The 18,485-nt window shown below is 46.1% G+C and overlaps 1 protein-coding gene across 1 annotated transcript; it reads left to right on the forward strand.

Annotated features, from left to right (window-relative positions):
• The first annotated feature begins 477 nt into the window (after window positions 1-477).
• On the forward strand, window positions 478-16,825 carry tab1 (TGF-beta activated kinase 1/MAP3K7 binding protein 1). The gene is made up of 11 exons (XM_056586166.1): window positions 478-534; window positions 1,166-1,296; window positions 1,627-1,780; window positions 3,006-3,101; window positions 4,324-4,462; window positions 8,673-8,789; window positions 10,187-10,298; window positions 10,823-10,964; window positions 11,553-11,766; window positions 12,423-12,576; window positions 14,760-16,825. Exons 1-11 carry the CDS (start codon window positions 502-504, stop codon window positions 14,971-14,973), a joined length of 1,506 nt encoding a protein of 501 aa, XP_056442141.1. The 5' UTR covers window positions 478-501; the 3' UTR covers window positions 14,974-16,825.
• The last annotated feature ends 1,660 nt before the right edge of the window (window positions 16,826-18,485 follow it).

The following is an 18,485-nucleotide window of genomic DNA, read 5'->3' on the forward strand; positions in this document are numbered from 1 at the left end:
CTAATCAAAAACTAATAAAAAAATGATATATTCAAATAAAATGTAAATATACCTAATTAAATAAAGAATTATATTGTCGAATAAAGATCATTAACATATTTTCGAATTTCTTTGCTAAATCCTTATAGTCCTTTCAATAAATATATATTATTGTTGTCCCAAAATGGTTACTTAAATTCACGGATGACAAATGCACGCCTGTACAAACCATGGACATAATAAAGGAACAAACAACTGTTTAGCCACTTGGAGGCGCTATAGGTCGAGTTTTCATTCCAGTAAAAGCTACCTACTAACTATTAATTTATCTAGGAACTATTACATAGATCCTCATCCGTCCTAACCTGGCGAACATTTTGCAAAAATCTATATTATTATCGGTCTATCAGAGTATAAAATAACTAGTTTTGTTATTATAATGAAGCACTTTATATACCTGGCACTAACTGCGCAGCTTCCGCGCAGCGGTGACGCCCTAATCCACTTGATGAAACAGCCAAGATGGCGGCCCAGCGGAGGAATCTGATGCAGAGCGTAAGATCATTTTTTAAGCTATTGGTTTCACGAATACTTTTCACTTAACAGTATAGGTTTGATTAAAAGGTCTCTATGTGCTCCATCTACCAGTACTGTTGTCTCAATGCGAGTCTTCATAGCTATGTTTAACGTACTGCTAATGTCAACGCTAAATTAACTAGATGCACTTACGTTCATACCATCACATCTTACACAACTTTATTTTGATAAACCTAATACTATTAACTCAAACTATATATTATCTGGAAGGAAGAGAGTATGGGAGCACAGCACTGCTTTCTAGGTTGCAGCGAAAAGTAACTTTTTCATAGACCATAACTATCAGTATTAGCACTGGCTGTCACATTTGTAAACAAATAGTTGAACACCATCTCTAACTGTTACTCTAATCAGCATATATAGAGCTGGTAGGCCGACACATTCAATATCAGTCAGGCTATGCGATTGGGCCAAACATGTGTGATGGAATACATTTATTAGTGTACTGACGTAGGTACAACTTAGTTTGGACTTTCCAAATACTGTCATTTGCATTTTTGTGCCATCCAATTTGAATAATTTGCATAATGCTTACTATTAAATATTTTATGTTAATCAAATGTATGAACGTAACACGTTTTGGCAACAGCATCAGAGCTGGACAGATGACCTGCCTCTCTGCCAGATGTGTGGGGTGGGCTCGGCTCCCAACTGTGTCTACGGCCCTGACGGTAAAGGCACTCAAAGCCACCCCAACGAAGATGGACACCTACGGTTCAGGTGAGAAACTAGCGCTTTGGATAATTGGGCTTTCACATCAGATTGCATCATAGAATGTTTGCATTGTCAATACTCCGCCTAATTGTGAAGACTCAAGAGAGTTGAAGTGCTGGAAATTTCTAAATATACGTAAGTTAGGCTAATTAAAACTTTATCTTGCGTGAGAAATGCCGTGGCATTCCCATACTTCCCATACTTAAACATAATTTCACGATTAAATCCACAACCATGTCCCTACCGCAGTATGTTTATGTAATGTAGTGGTCAAGCCGCAGCAGTAGTCCTTGTGTATGTAGTAGTAATGCCGGGTGTTGTGGTGCTTCCCTTCAGGGGAGAGGACGGTTGTTTCCTGTACGGCGTGTTCAACGGCTACGACGGCAGCCGCGTTGCAAGCTACGTGTCCCAGTTCCTCACTGCCGAGCTGCTGCTGGGACAGCTCAACTCCACACACACCGACGACGACGTGCGCAGACTCCTCACACAGGTGTGTGTGTGCCGTTCAGTTGCCTATTGTGTATTGCGCAAAACTCTAAATGAAAAGTATGTATTCATCCTTTATTGGATACATTTATCACTGTATTAAAGGATTTTTTGTCACAGATTCAAGACTTGAACTAGTATGTATATATTATAGTCTGTAATTGATAGCTGTCCAACCCTTTCCTCACTGATTTCCAACCTCAGTTTTGCTGCCTGTGGCAGTTCACTGTTATTTAATCACATGTTGTCATGTCACCTTTTATCTGGGCCCCTTTAAACTGGTTCCCATGGTTACAGATCATTAAAATAGGTCAGTGACCAGTAATCAGTAATGCTCATCTCCATCGTCCGCCATCATTGATTTACCGATCTGCGTATACAAGCAGAACATAATATCCGAGTATAATACCATAGTTTCAGCATTGGTGCCTTTGTTTAATGGTAAATTTAATTTTCCCTTCTTTCCATGTTTCATGGGGTGTTGCATTTACTTAAAGGCAGATATACACATAAATGATAAGAAAAATATATACTTTTAATACTGTGAGGGAAAATCTGCATTTTGTCCTCTAATGAGTTTTGCTTTGTATTTTGTTGACACATTGCCCTTTTTGTCTTACCGACAAGGCAAGTTGCCATGACTACGGACAGTCAGGTGGGATACTGAGGCCCTGAGCTGCTCATAGGGACTCTCTGTTGCCTTAACCATGGTTATTGCATTAGAGAGAACTGAAACCAGACTATAGATTTTAAAAGACATACCTGTTAGGGTGGACGTCTCCTTCTTTCAAAGGTGTATACTGAATGATTGTTTGTATCTCAGAAGTTTAGATTTTTCTAAAGGTAAAAAGACTTTGGACCCTGCTTCCTTCATTTCTATGTCGAAAAGTATTCCATTCCCGCAGCTTTGATTGACAGGCAGGATAGATTACCTGAAATAATCATGGAAGAGATGCCTTGATTGGTTAAAAATGAGGGTCAAAAATGGAATTTGTCTCATGCATCTGGAGAGCAGGCGGTCATCCAGGACAGATATTCTGACGAGCATTTCACTCCCTAATAACGGCTGTGACATTTTTCCCTTATTACCGTCAAATAATAATAGCCCTTAAATCATACCGCCAGCAACTCTTAATTCTCTTACGAGATGATATTGCTTTTAACAAATGAAAGATGAATGACTTCATTAGAAGTCAGTCACTGATGTTGTGGTTTCCCTCTGTTTGTAGGCCTTCAGTGGAGTGGAGAAGAGCTTCTTTAAGACGATTGACGACGCGCTGGCTGTGAAGGCTGACCTCTCCAATTACCTCCCAACACACAACGAGGTACTGACACAGACGCACACACACACACACACACACACACACACACACACACACACACACACACACACACACACACACACACACACACACACACACACACACACACACACACACACACACACACACACACACACACACACACCGCCCTCACTGATTGAAACACGCAGAGGTAGGTGCTCCTTGCTGGTCGTCATGGTAACCGGTGTGGTGTAAAACTTATCCCCGGCTGCTGCAGAAGAGCACTAGGTCTTTATTGGTCTCATCAGCCACCCTTGTTAGATGCACCAGAGGACACTCACGCACACACTCTCTCCCTCTCGCTTCTCACTCTCTAGTCTGTCTGTCTGTCTGTCTCTCTCTGCCTCTGCCACTGTATGTACTCTCTTCCTCCTTTCCCCCTTAACTCTCACTCCTCCCTTTTGACTTCCACTCAGGTTTAACTTTTCCTGCAATTGTTTTTATAGATATCTTTGTATATATATATGTGTTTTTGTGTGTATTTATGTATGTATTAGAGCCCGACCGATTTATCGGTGATGTTATCGGTCGATTTAGGCATTTTCCAAACAATCTGTATCGGCAATTATAATGGCCGTTTAATGAATATTTAAAAAAATATTTTATTTCTATTTTTTTGGGGTTATTGTGTTTTTGTTCAAAGGACTTTGAGGTTCATATCATAAGTTTGTATTTTTAAACATTTTATTTATCAGAACTTGTGTGAGTGACGTCAGCGAGTGAGTGGACGAGCGAGCGGTAGAGTGAGTGTCAGTTTAGTGAAGTAATGAACGAGTCCGGTTGTGTGTAAGAATAAAGTACCCAGCCTGTCAAGAATCGGTGGCTGTTACATTCCGACCATATTCCGACCTATAAGCAGACCCACTGCAGCTCAAAGTGAAGGGTGTTGCCCCCGAGAGAGCATCGGCCCTGGAGGGAACGCCTCCCCTGTGGAGGCGGAGCGCAAGAGGGATTGCGTGCCCTAATAGTGTAAAAGAATATGCGTATTTTGCAAACCAACACAATTTAGTACTACTCTCGAATTTATTTCGCAATTTCGGCGAAAGCCGAGCTCATCCATGGAACGTGTGTGTGTGTGTGTGTGTGTGTGTGTGTGTGTGTGTGTGTGTGTGTGTGTGTGTGTGTGTGTGTGTGTGTGTGTGTGTGTGTGTGTGTGTGTGTGTGTGTGTGTGTGTGTGTGTGTGTGTGTGTGTGTGTGGCCCAGGGTACCGGGTACCACCAGCTGTCCCCCCAGGGCCAGAAGGTGCAGGAGCGTCTGAAGGAGCTGGAGCAGGAGGTGTCTGGAGGAGCCACGGCCGTGGTGGCCCTCATCCTCAACAGCAGGCTGTACATCGCCAACGTTGGTATGCAGTGCGCAAACACACACACGCGTCTGACGTTGGTACACCATGCATACACATGCATGCATACATAAATGCCCCTCTCTAACGTTGGTACGCCATGCACACACACAGAGTAGCTTAGTCTCGGCCATCTCATGTGTCACGCCAAGGGACGTTCCGTTAAAGGGATACGCAGATGTTTCTGTCAAATTAGCAGAGTTGTTTAACTCCAAATTCATCATTTGGAGGTCGCTGGGTTAGCTTTTGATTCCCGTTAGCCGCTTCAATTGAGATACAGTGGCCTAGCTCCTGTGCATCTGAGGGGATTACAATGATAAGACCAACTGATCGCGAACGGTAGCACACTTGAACTGATAGCAGCTACTGACTGGAGCGAAGAGCGCTGTTGACATTGGGAACCAGATTCGAAAAAAATGCGTTTAACCAACTGCCCTTTCTGGTGCTGAAGCACAGCATTGTCTGTGCGGCCAGTCGTGAACATCCCTAGTCACGCCCGGGTCTTGGAAAAGGAAAAAAGTTGTTCAATTAAAAACATTTTAATGGAGATCTGAAACGCCATTAAATGTTCCTGCCACAGTTTGTCTAATTAATATAGAATATGTCATTTGGTAATTGAATGTCATGGGTACAAGCCTGTGTCACGCCAGTCAATGTTAGTTAGGTGCCGTTCGGTATGGCTCAAAGAGGGAGCAGAAATGGCGCAGCTCTAACTTTGATGACAGTGTTTGAGCGATTCTGTTTTCATATGTACTGCTATAGTCAGTTTTGGTCTGTTTAATTGTATGTCGATGCACAGTTGTACCCATGATGATTTTTATATAAAAAATTGATATTAGATTCAGATCAAAACCAAAACCCTATTTAATTTCTATCTAATTTGTATGTGTTGACTATCAGAATCGACAAAATGGACTGTGATCAAGCCTTTATTAATTTGTAAGAAGTATCATCTATTTATTTATGTAAATGTGCAGTCTATCATCTTATCATGTCTGCTATTGCAAGGTAACGCAATATATTTTTTATTTATGTTATATATTACAGGAAATGTAGTTTCTATTACTTAAATATACAAGGCCAGTATACGTTATCTTCTCCTCAATACTGATATCTCCAAGTTCTTCTCTGCTTTCCAAAGCTCTGTTTGTGTAGTTGACAGCTGATATATACTTGGTGTCGTAGTCCACTACTCCAATAAAAAGAAACCTGGTTTAAGCCTTTCCTTAAGTCATCAAAATGAAACAAACAGGAAACGCTGGTTGTTATTTCTTAAAGTAAACCTCATAGAATAACATGCCTGCTCATATATGGGGAGCGTAAAACCAAACTCAAATAACAAAAACCCCAAACCGCTCTTTTTAAGCAACAAATAGATTTGTTTAGCCCGCCCTGGGCTAAACTAGCTTTTGATAAAAGTCTCCATCAATTGGCATATATTTCTATCTATAATTCTTTATAATTCACTTTGGAAAGCTTCCCAATATCACTGCAAGTGATGGAAAAGGTTTACGTGGCTTCCTTCAAAATGCTACAGCTCCTTCCTCCTTGTGTTCTGTTTGGGTGTTTGAACATCCTCCGGATTATCTAGATGTTTGTGTTTGAGGCCGCATAAAACCGGAGACCCTGGCCAACAGCACACAGCCGTGTCTGGACGCACGCATTATGTTTATCTTTTGCCTCGAGAATAGACGTAATTCCTGTCCACGCCTCGATCCATGAACACTCGTATGCTTTGAACCGTTTAAAACCATATATGATTCTCTAAATGTTCTCTAAGTTCATGCTATAACCGTCTATATACGCGTGTGCTTTGGGCTGAGCGTGGCCACCTTCTCCTATAGATGTCTCACTGGGCTGCTCTAGTAAAGTGGTTCTCCAACTATGTTTACTAACGCACCCCCTCTATGAGGATTTTTGTCTGCCAAGTGCCCCTTGCACCAGCAGTAAACATTCTTGGGAAGGGATTTATTAATTTTTTTGAATATAAATAATGTATGTGCACGTTATTTGGTGTAGTAAACATTTAGTGGGTGCGGTGTGAATTCTAAGTTTAGTGAGGAACGTGGGCTGTGCTTTACTTCTCACTATGAAAGGGTGGGGTTGTCTTTTCAGCTTTATATGCAGATTCTCCTTCTCTCTTGTTAGTTGGACGTTTAGGCCACTCATCCCTTCCTCGACTTTCTTCCAACTGGCTTTAAGAATCAAAGCGCATTCACAAAAGTCTGCCTCATGTATGAAAAGTGCTATATGAATAAAGTTGCCTTGCCTAGTGCGAGTGCGATCCCCGGCTTCTCCTAGCTGAGTATCGAGGTGCCCCTGAGCAAGGCACCTAACCTTAACTGCTCCCAAAGAGCTGGCTGTTGCCTTGCATGGCTGATACCACCGTCGGTGTGTGAATGTGTGCATGAACGGGTGAATGTTAGGCAATATCGTAAAGTGCTTTGGGTGGCCTCTGGTTACAAAAAAGCCTTCTATAAATGCAGTCCATTTACCATCCATTTACCAACACATAAATAATATTTTCAGAAATGTTCCTGGTACCCTGCGATCCTTTAGCGTCGCCCTAGGGGTACGGGTACCTTTGAGTAGCACTGTTCCAGTGGGTGCTACGTCTAACGCAGTGGAGAGTGGGTTGGAGTGAAGGCTTGGTCCGTTGCAGCCGAAGGGGGCAAGTAAAATGCTTTCCCTCAGCTTGCTTCTTCTGGCCATTTGCGGGCTCACAGGTCATTGTGTGTGACATAGAGAGCTGCAGGGGCCGTATTGGCACTGGTAGGTTAAGCAACGCGCCCCCCAGCTGTGGTCTGATGGAACTGGTTCTGGCAGCCGAGGTTGCGCGACCCACAATGTGATACTCCCCTGGTGGGAAGCAACCATTTTATATTTATACGCTTTAGGCCGGCAAAGAGTGGCTGAACATCTCTACCAGGAAGCTGTGACTGATATTGGATATGCCACCAATAACTAGCTGACGATGGATAGCCCAGTCAGATAATCACCTCGGGTAAATATGTCCGGTATTGACAAAAAAGTGACCTCATTTTCTGGTCATTCCATCCATTACTGATTGTCGTTATTAATTATATTTCAATAATGAACGGTGACTGCCGCTGCCCGATTGGCCGTGAAGCCTTCTCTTGACGTAAAGCAGGAAGCACTCCCTTTGAAATTGTTGTTCTAACATGCATCATGCATGTATCAAAAAGGGTACCAAAAAAAATCCATTTCACGAATGGGATCAATAAAGTATTTTAAGAAGTAGTATCTCAAGTGTCTCTCTCTCACACACACACACACACACACACACACACACACACACACACACACACACACACACACACACACACACACACACACACACACACACACACACACACACACACACACACACACACACACATTCTGATTTAAGAGTCAAGTCAAAATATAGCAGCCAGGTAAAATAACAAATGTGTATAGAAATAATAAAAAACCTGCTGTTGCAGACATTCAGTTTATAGCTGGAATAATGCCGCATAACGATAGCCTCAGTCTAATGCTCCATCTACCAGCTGTTGGGGCCTGACATTGTACAGCAAGGAAGTCTGTCCTGATACGACTGATGTTGAACTTGTTGTGCAGCAAAACACAAGCAATGATTCACTCCAAAAGCAGGATATGAGTTAAGTGCTCTTTTACCTGAATCCTGTCCCTTTACATTGTCTTTTAATTGCAGAAAATTACATTCAGTGGCTTAAACACTGTTGCCATATCAACAGCTATTTCAAATGAATAGGGGATTCTGGTGTGACTGAAAGCAAAGCATCATGCTCTTTCTAGTTGTTAACCCATTTTGACTTAAACATCTCAAAAGTTATTTGGAACCAAATAAAATGTAATTCTCTTTGCTCTTCTGATGAATAGATCTTGTCTTTTTAAAATAACGTCACAAAATGTTGTACAGCCGGCGGTACGGAAGCTCAGTAGATGGAGCAGGTGGTGCAGGTAGCCTGTTATCCGGAGGGTTGTTGGTTCAATCTCTGGCGCCTCGTAGCAACGCCATCTCTGTGTGATGATATGTATATGAAGAGATGAATCTGAAGCACTTCCAATAAAGTGCTTTGGGTGACCACAGGTTAGGAAGGCGCTGTATAAATGCAGGCCATTCGGTATGTCTGGGTCTTGGTGGCGGTAGAGGTGTGTTTTGTGACGGCCCGGGGGTTCTGTGTTTCAGGGTCCAACCGGGCACTGCTGTGCAAGTCCAGCAGCGACGGGCAGAACCAGGTGCAGCAGATCGGAAGACCTCACAACACGGAAAATGAGGATGAGCTGCAGAGACTGGCTGCCCTGGGTGAGACACACACACACACACACACACACACACACACACACACACACACACACACACACACACACACACACACACACACACACACACACACACACACACACACACACACACACACACACACCCAACCTTGGTAAAAAAATAAAGCGCTGTCAATCTATCACCTTCTGGCTCTTTCATCACCAAAAAAATAAAGCGCTGTCAATCTATCACCTTCTGGCTCTTTCATCACCTGTCATCTTGCCAATGTCAGTCTTTGTCTTTTGCGTAATGTTCCATTATCCCGGTGCACTGCTGCCACTTTGCTCCAAAATTGACCTGTTTAACATTCATGAAATGACCGGCAATTTATACAGTATATAGGGATGGGTATGAGGTCTGGATTTGGATGTCTGGATTTGTTGACTGAGAGAATCTGTAGAGTCATCCAATGTTTGTTAAGTTGGTTTTATTCGATTTCTTTATTGATGTTAACCCACAAACATAAATAAGAATATAACTGCTAACTAAAGCCTGGTGAGGATGATTAACTACACTAAATGGATTAGAAATTGCACTTGCTTTCCGTTGTGATATTGATGAGCGGGAGAAGTCTGACATTCTCACGTTATCTATTGGATCGAGTGTTCTCCAAATTATTCCAGTGCGAGTACTCGCGGTAAATGGCCATCACTGCTCGCTATACAGACCATGATTGCTGCTCTTACGCCACCCTTCCATTTCCTCACAAAAGGACCAGGTTAGTCACCAGGGTATAATTTCGCTCCCGATGAGTGCTGTGGTTTCGGGACGAGGAGGGTGAGGGGAGGGGAATTCCATCGCTGGCTGCTGAGCACACCATTGGGTCTGAAAGCACTCGTTCTAGTTTGTTTGTTGTTGATGCCGTCGTTTCTGCTGCTGCGGCGGGATGTCAGGCTGTGGAGTTCTGTGGAGCGAGGTGCTACTCTCGTGGGTATACCTGGAGGAGAGGTCTGTCACACGCCATGGAGGTTGTAGGCACGCTGGAGCAGAGCACAGCAGATTATGTATGCTTCTTTTTTCAGCACATTCGTTCTATTTATATGTCAAATGAGGTGGGGAGCACGACACCTGTACCCAGGTAGGAAGCTTGTAAGATGATGCAGGACGGTTGTAGGACGTTTATAGGAAGGTTGTGGAGGTTGGAGGAAAGTTCTTTGAGGATTTTTGGAAGGAAGTAGGACGGTTGTAGGAAGGATCCTGAGGTTGTAGGGTGGTTGTAGGACAGTTATAGAAAGGTTGTGGAGGTTATAGGATGGTTGTAGGATGATTAAAAGACTGTTTTAGGATGGGAAACATAAATTAGAATTAAAAAAAGACATGATGCACAAACTCAACGTGAAATAGTAATAGTATTTCTCTCTCGTCTTCCCCTATGCTAGGTGTGGACCCAGCCAGGGTGAAGCAGGCGGGGCAGATCGCAGGTCAGCCCAGCACCAGAACCATCGGAGACTACCGGGTCAAACTCAACTACACAGACATCGACTTGCTCAGGTGGGACACGCACATGGACGCACAGACAAACGCATGGAGACTCACTCGTTCTCTCCCTCTCTCACACACTCACACACTGACACAAACAGAAACACGCACACACTGTCAAATACTGTGAGTGCTTGTGAAGGGAGTATTGCTAAAGCACGCAGGCGCAATAGCATACTACCTGAGAAGGCAGTATCGCTGTCAACAATGAATGAAATAAAAATGTAGTTACGTTACTGCAGTAACGTGTTACTTACGTTGTAACGCGTTACACAAAACAATGTCTAGACTACCGGTCACACCGGTCTCACGGTAACGTCGAAATCCATACCGCAGCGCAAATTCACACCAGTGTGTTGCGTCTGTACCGTTTATACCGTACACCCCTAGAGGAATCTGTCCCCTCCCCTTCAACCCTTCATCCTCTCGTCTGTTCATTTCTTTCTGTCCTGAGACGATCTCCCATCCTGTCCCCTCTTACCCTCACCCCATACATTTTTCCGGTGTTCTGTGCTTACTCCCATTGACGTCATCAGTGGGGCCAAGTCTCAGCCAATCATCGCCGAGCCGGAGATCCACCGCAACCAGTTGGACGGCGTGACGGGCTTCCTGCTGCTGATGTCGGAGGGCCTCATCAGCGCCCTGGAGTCCGCCCGCGGACCCGAGCAAGCCAATCAGGTGAAGCCCCTCCTCAAACTGTCTTGTCTGACCTCTGACCTCTCTGCCTGCCTGCCTGTTTGTCTGCCTGAATGCGGGTCCATATTTTCTGTCTGTCCGTCTGCCTGTCTGTTTGTCTATTACCATCCATCACACTGCCATCATAATGGCCTTAAGTCCCATTTGGCTATTCTTTGTACTGATTAGGACAGAATGGCTATCTAAAGCTAGTTGTACACATTGTCTTCTGCATATGGACCCGGCTCTATCTCATCGTCATCAACGTGGCTCGCCATCGGATGAATGTGCCGATAACAACACTGGAAACTATCGGGTCTTATTTCCCACTCCTCCTACTTTATCCCCCCCCTCCGGTCTGTCCGTCTCCCTCCTGTCTCGTTTGTCCCCCCCCCCCCCCCCGCCTCCCCCTCGTCTCACCCCCCCCCGACCCCGCTCCATCCACGGCCTCCCCTGACTCAAAGTGACTAAGTGACTCACCCCCCTCTTCCCTCTCTCTCCACACGGCTCCGCCCCCCCCCCACTCCCCCCCACACACACACACACCTCAACCCAACCCCTGGTGCGTCGGGACGGTGGGCTGCTGTGCAGGAGATGGTTGCCATGGTAGCGGCGGAGCTGGCGCAGCAGAGCGACCTGGAGGCAGCGGCCCAGGCGGTGGTGGAGCGCGTGAAGCGGGTGCACCACGACGCCCACGCCTCGGGGCGCCAGCGGGCGGCCCGCTGCGCCCGCCACGAGGACATGACGCTGCTGGTCCGCACGCTGGACTACCCCCCCTCCGACGGCCTGCTGACGCCCACGCAGGGTAGGGGCTAACCCCATCAGACTGTAGAACCCCCCCCCTTGTAGGGTTCCCTCCTCCGCTACCTTTTGTGATGGGACAACGTTTATTATATTGTTTGTTGTTTGTTCCGGTTTTATTGCGTTCTGTTGTTCCCTGAGATAAAAAAATAGGGGAATTATTGGGAAGGTTTGTGATAGATAGGCAGAGGATTGGACCTATGGGTTTGTTGGGATTTATTTTTACTCCGTGTGAAAACTTTCTACCTCCCTGGGGGGGGGGGGGGGGGGGGGGGGGGGGTTGCACGTCTTGTGTTCCCAAGCCGCATTAAGATAACACAAGATCTACTGTGTTTATCCAAGGGCGGAAATTGGGGATAAAACGCAGACCGGTGGAAAGCTAACGAAAAAAAGCTTTCAATATCCTCAAAATCAAAATATTCTGCTCCATCTTAATTCCTCTTCCAAGGGCCAGGATAGTCGAGTTACGGTCTAGGTCTGTGTGTTTGACTCACATTCAAAAGGGGCTTGGTTCTTACCCCAATGTCCACAGTGATCCTGTAGGTGGCCTCAGTCATTTAATGCATACCACTACTACTGTATGTAACCCACCGATCATCAACAAACTGTCGTTTTAGTGTTTTGTTTCCGTGGTTGAACCCCCTGCCCGTGTCTCCACAGGGGGCCGCATCTACCCGGTGTCCGTCCCCTACTCCAACAGCCAGAGCACCAGTAAGACCAGTGTCACCCTCTCCCTGGTCATGCCCTCCCAGGGCACCCTCACCAACGGGACCAACACCGCCTCCACCGTCGAGGAGGGGACCCCCACCCCGGGGTAAGAGCCTGCCCCTACACCCTTCTCTCCCCCCCCCCCCCCCCGCTGCACCGCCTCGCTGTGAGCCTCAGGCACACACACACTGCAACACTGAAAACCTCTTTTTAACCCCTTGACTACAACACCTTACCTAATATCTCACTATATCAGTTTATAACCTGTGAGGACCACTCTCATGACAGGGGTGTCTTCGGAAATGTTGAACATTGTTGAACATGTGGATATTTTAATGAATCGCCATTCTTTCAACTTTCATTCATGAATATAAACATGGATGTTCCGGTGGTTCGTTAAGAGTTGAAAAGTTGAAACACGATTTTAGGAGATCTTGTAGTGCGTCAGCTCGGCTTCTATTTGGCCACCGGCCTTTCCAGGTAAGAATTCATGTGATTGGGATTCCCCCCCACACACTACAGGATTTAGGATAATGAAAAACGGAACATGTTCCATATTTGCATGTCAAACATTTTCGACGTGGAGAAGTGAAACCACGCCACAGGACCGTCGGGCTTGATTATCCTCCGAGCCCACGGCTGTCTGAAGGGGTAACCAGGGGGAGATGGGGGCTAATTATCCTGTAGTGTATCCCCGGTGTGCGCCGCGCTCAGTTACCACCCCTGTCTCCGCTCTCCTGTCTGCTCCCTCCTGGGAGCTCTTGATTCGCTGCCGCCGTCTGTGTGTTCACCCACCACCACCACCACCATCACCACCATGTTTCCTTTTGGGTGTGTTTGTTTTCTACTCCCCCCCCCCCCCCGCCGTTATCCTGTTTATCTTCTCGGTTGGTTGAGCCCCGACTCCCTCCCTCCCGCTGTGCTGTTAGCTTTGGGTGGGCCTGATGTTCACCTCCCACCGTCCCCGCCGTGCTGCCTCTAATGTTGTTCTGGTTTAATTGTGTGTTCCTCCATCCCGCTGCTATTCAGCTCTCTCTGAACCAGCCCTTGAACTGCTGACCCCCCGCTGGGCGCCACTCCGTTAACCAAACAGGAGGTCACTCAGTGACCTTGCACCACCTCTTCTAGAATAATGTCAGTGACATCACTGTGGATGTTAGCCTGACCCACTCCTCCCCTCTCCTCTCTAAAAAAGCTCATGTGGGTTTGGAACCCCTTATTAATTAATCCTGCCCCTAATCACACAGCAGAGGCTTCTAGAAACCCTTTCCAGGGAATGTAGTGTAAAACAAATTCCTTATTTTGTAGTAGTTTGTTGAGCGGACAGCACAGAGCTCCTAACTGGCTCCCCCTCCACTCAGCAGTAGGCCTGGGTGGACCGATGCTGTGGCCAGTGTATCACTTTTAAGACTGGAGACACCCTCACATGAACACTAATCTGCCCTCAAACAGCACACCGTTGTGCCCGTCCGTGCTTTGGGTTCTCGATGCACGTTGTCTAGTCTTGTCCTGTTTTTCTCTCCTTCCATCTCGGGCCGTCACCTGCCCTTTGATGTGCACCACCCGACGCGTTACGCTCACTCCATCAAAGTCCTTCTGTTCATCACCCACTTACTCGCTGCTTCTCACTCACTCACTCCCACCTCTGTATCTAAACGATCTTGTCATCCCGTGTCCTCCTCGCCGCTCCTCCCGCCCCGCCCACCCCGCCGCTCCCCCCAGTGTGTGCCCGTCGGCCGCCCGCCGAGCCTCCATAGACATCCTGCAGCCCATAATGGAACTCTGTGTCCCTCCCACTGCCTCCCCCGTTGCCCCTCTCCCTCCGCACTGCCTCTCCACCTCGCTCTACTCCCTCCCTGTCCCTCCCCTCTGTCTCTCCACCTCGCTCCACTCCCTCCCCCGTCCTCCTCCCGCCTCCACCCTCACCCCGCTCCCCTCTCTCTACCCCTTTCCCGCCTCCTCCTCTCTTCCCTCGCTGGTCCCGTTCTCCTTCTCTTCCTCTTCCTCCTCCTCCTCCCACACATCTTCTCCCTTCTCCTTTGTCCCTACCCCACCGCCTCCCCCCCTCTCCTCCTCTTCCTCCTTCTCCTCTATCCCTACTCCACCTCCTGGCCTCTCCTCCCTATACGCATCTTCCTCCTCCGCCCCCTCCACCTCCTCCTCGCCCTCTTCTCATCCGCCCTCCTCTCTCCCTGACCCACCACCCCCTCCCTGCACCTCCCCTCCCTCACTGATCCCCTTCTCCCCCCTCTCCTCCTCTCCCCCGGACCCCCCCGGCCCCCCACGCAGCCAGAGCCCCACGGCCACCCTGCAGTCCACCAACACCCAGACCCAGAGCTCCAGCTCCAGCTCCGGGGACGGCAGCCTGTTCCGCCAGAGGGGCAGCCAGGCGGCCCAGCCGGACGAGACGGGCCGCGTGCCGCCCTATGTGGACTTCAGCCAGTTCTACCGGCTGTGGGGCAGCGACCATGCCGACACTCAGAGCACCCTCGGGCCCCAGTGAGGGGACACAAGGACTGTGGATGGGGGGGATTTATGGGTGGGTGGGTGGGTGGGGGAGAGTGATGAGACACCAAGGACTGGGATTGGGCAGGGGTTGGATTGTGTGGGTGGTTATTAAGGGTGGATGCAATCCTGGGATGATTGGTTGAAGTCTGCTTCCTCCATATTTCTTACGAAATCCGTCCCCTGTCGCGTTGACGGATGTGGAATGACCTGCGATGAAGACGGACGGAGCACTTGGAGTTCTTCCTGGGTCAACTCGCAGGGCTGTAGTGGCTCAGGTCGGAGAACAATGTGGGAAACAAGTTTGTGGTCTCCTTCTGGAGGAGGGTCTGCTCTGGCTTGTTGGTTGGCCAGAGCTTCTGATCTTTTCAAAACTATCCTTTCCTTTTTTTAGCCAGGAATATGTGTATTGAGCGCTAGATGTTTATTTCCAAATAAAGGGTTTACATGCATCTTGACTTCCGACTTCCGAAGTTGCCGTCTATATGCCGTTATATGATTGACCTCAGCTTAACTTGTAAGTTGCTTTGGATAGAGCGTGCTGAATGATTGAACGTTAATACGTCCACCTGGTCGGAGTCAGTAAATCTGCATTTGTTTGTTTTGTGGTGTACATGCCATTGTTCATTGAATTTCTAAACGTGGAACCTGGCCAATATCTTTTATGATTTGGTTGTCGGGCGAGTGAAGGGGAGGGTCACGTTTCCCCCTGAACTTTCTGATGCGACACAATGGGACCCTTCCGCTCAGAGGCGAGATACCACAACAGCTATTAATGACCAGAGCAGTTCCTGCAGGACTTGGAAGATGTCTTGGCGGCAGCAGCCGCTATCTTGTCCAGACAGCGGATGTGGAGGGTTTAGTGTAAGCAACAGTGGAGTGTTGTATACGATAGCCAGTTGCACTCCCCTAATAAACGATAACTTGCTTGGGCTTGGCGTTGAACTACACGCATGCTCCCACACACACACGCACAGACAAGCGCATGTGCAGACACACACAAGCGCATACGCATGCAGGCATGCACACACACTAATAGAAAGACACACACACACACACACACACACACACACACACACACACGTTAGGCTAAAGTGCAGAGAACATGGAATAAACTGTTTGTGCTCATTTCCTTCTCCTATTTAGTTATAATGATATGTTTGAGAAGCACTTTGATCACGACAGGATGAAGTAGCAGTCTTTGTGCTGCAATCTGTTTCACCGTTATCAGAACCCTCCCTCTCCTCACACACACAGACCCATAAACATCACAACCACACACACGTATGCACACAACCAAAATACAGACGGATTTAAATGGAACAATCAATGCCAGCAGGTCCAAATTATTGAACAGTCTGTCTCTGTCTCTCCCTTCTATATGTGTATTCAGTGCTAGGTTATTATTTTCAAATAAAGGATGAACATGCAGCCTGAATTCAGCTACACGTTTCCGTCTATATGCTGTTTCTATGATTGTGTTCAGCCTAACTTGTAAGTCAATTTTAATATAAGCGTCCACAGTTTGCTAAATAATTAAATGTAAATATGTCCACTTCATCATTCAGTTAATCTGCATTGTTCTCTATATTTGTAATTTGTGCATGATGATAGACATAGTGCCTTGTTCAATTGCACAGTTAAATTATATGACTACATTACCCATAGTCCTGTTGTGATCTGCTGTATAAGTTCTCCTGTAGTCTAAAGAGGTGGTGAGCCAGCCTTGGTGGGATACCCTGGGAAAGATAAGAGGCTCTCAGTTTCTCACCATGGCCGTGGGATTGATAGGCTGTGAGAGGTGTTCTAAATCTATAAAGAGCCAAATGTTATCTTACAGGGGTACTTTGCAGGGAATGTAGCTAGGATATATATATATATATATGTGTATATATATATATATATATATATATATAACCTAGAGAGACAGTGTGTGGAACATGGATACAGATGGCGGATAAAGAGAGGGAAAGAGCAAAGGAGATATATTGAACTACTGTTGTATTAAAGGACCTCTCTGAGTGAGGGCTGTTGATGTGTGCATTAGGATGCATAATGGGATTTTTTATTGGCAAAACTACACCATTTTGTGATTTAAAAATAAGTTATTGCATTTATATAGAGCTATTCTAGTTACCAAAAGCACTTTAAGTATGTGTGTGTGCTCTGGGGGGGAGGCATCTCTGGGGGGTGGCCATCAAAACATTGATGGCCACGACTCGCATGAGAAACGCTGTTGCCGTTTCGATGTCTACCAAGACAAATACTTTCACGATTAATTACAAAAAAATACCGAAACACCTTTACTACCGATATTATTCCTATGGCCCTGTGCTTCCAAAATGTAGGTGGCCATTGCGGTTTGAAGTCACGATGTAGGCCTATAAGCCCTTTACTGTATGTGCAGAGTCCAAGATGTTTAAGTTGCTCTCACACAATATCATAGATCTTACAATGTAGCCACCACAGCACCATGATCCGCAGACCATAAAGGACGCACAATAGATCCTGTCTCGCTCAGGCTGCAGATAGGAGCATAAAATTCTCTGTTGTATACCCACTCGCTCTTGGTGGCGGATATGATAACGGAGATCATAATGGTTGTTTCTAGTCTACATTTCTGCCCACGGCCAAGGGCATTTAGATAAAGAATTGTTAATAAAAAGTCACATCATTGAACTCTTTTGAGGTCACTGATAGACAAACTTCTACGCTTTGTAAATAGGGTTGCTAATCCCACGTATTTTTTTTGAAAACTGGACACATTGATAAGAGGGTGAGCCGACATAGGTTTGATCAACCGTAAATATTGAATTGTGTCCTCCACATTGCGTTGGGGCAATGGCTCACAACAAGCAAAAGGAAGATCTATGAGGGGATTGCAGGATTAAATTCTGCTTGTTTAAACAGCCCACACAACCTGGGAGACCTTGAACATGGTTTCGATGTAGTTGCTTGGAGGAAATGGGGAGTACTGGTAGCAGTAGTGGGCAGTAGCTAGTCTTTAATGTCAAGCTGTGGATATTCTTAAGGACAAATAGAAAGCTTGATATACAAATACCACTTAAAATTCATAATATCTCAGAGATATTTTGAAGATAAAGTGGAAATTGTTAATGTTATATTACATTATAATTTTTGAAAACATTTGTATTCACATGGTGCATTTGACTAGCAATTAACTTTATCTAAGCAGTATTTTTTATGCTAGTGAAAGAATTTCCGATCCAGGACAAACATATAGTATGGCTCATCTTAAATAGTTGAGACTTTTGATCAGGCACAAAATAAACAGTTTTTGGTAGTGGGAAGGACGAAACATGAAATTATTTTTTCATTGCAGAAGAACCTCTTTTGTTCCATTTCTAAGAATATTTGACCAGAACAGCTTATTTCCTGTCTGATTCTCAGACGGGAAATTCAGATAGGAGAAGTTAATGTAAGTAAGTATGGTTAAACGCTTTTATCATTATTAAGACTATGATGCATGTTGAATAATCGTATAGCATA

The sequence above is a fragment of the Gadus chalcogrammus genome, chromosome 3 (assembly GCF_026213295.1).
Source record: "Gadus chalcogrammus isolate NIFS_2021 chromosome 3, NIFS_Gcha_1.0, whole genome shotgun sequence".
Taxonomy (NCBI): Eukaryota; Metazoa; Chordata; class Actinopteri; order Gadiformes; family Gadidae; genus Gadus; species Gadus chalcogrammus.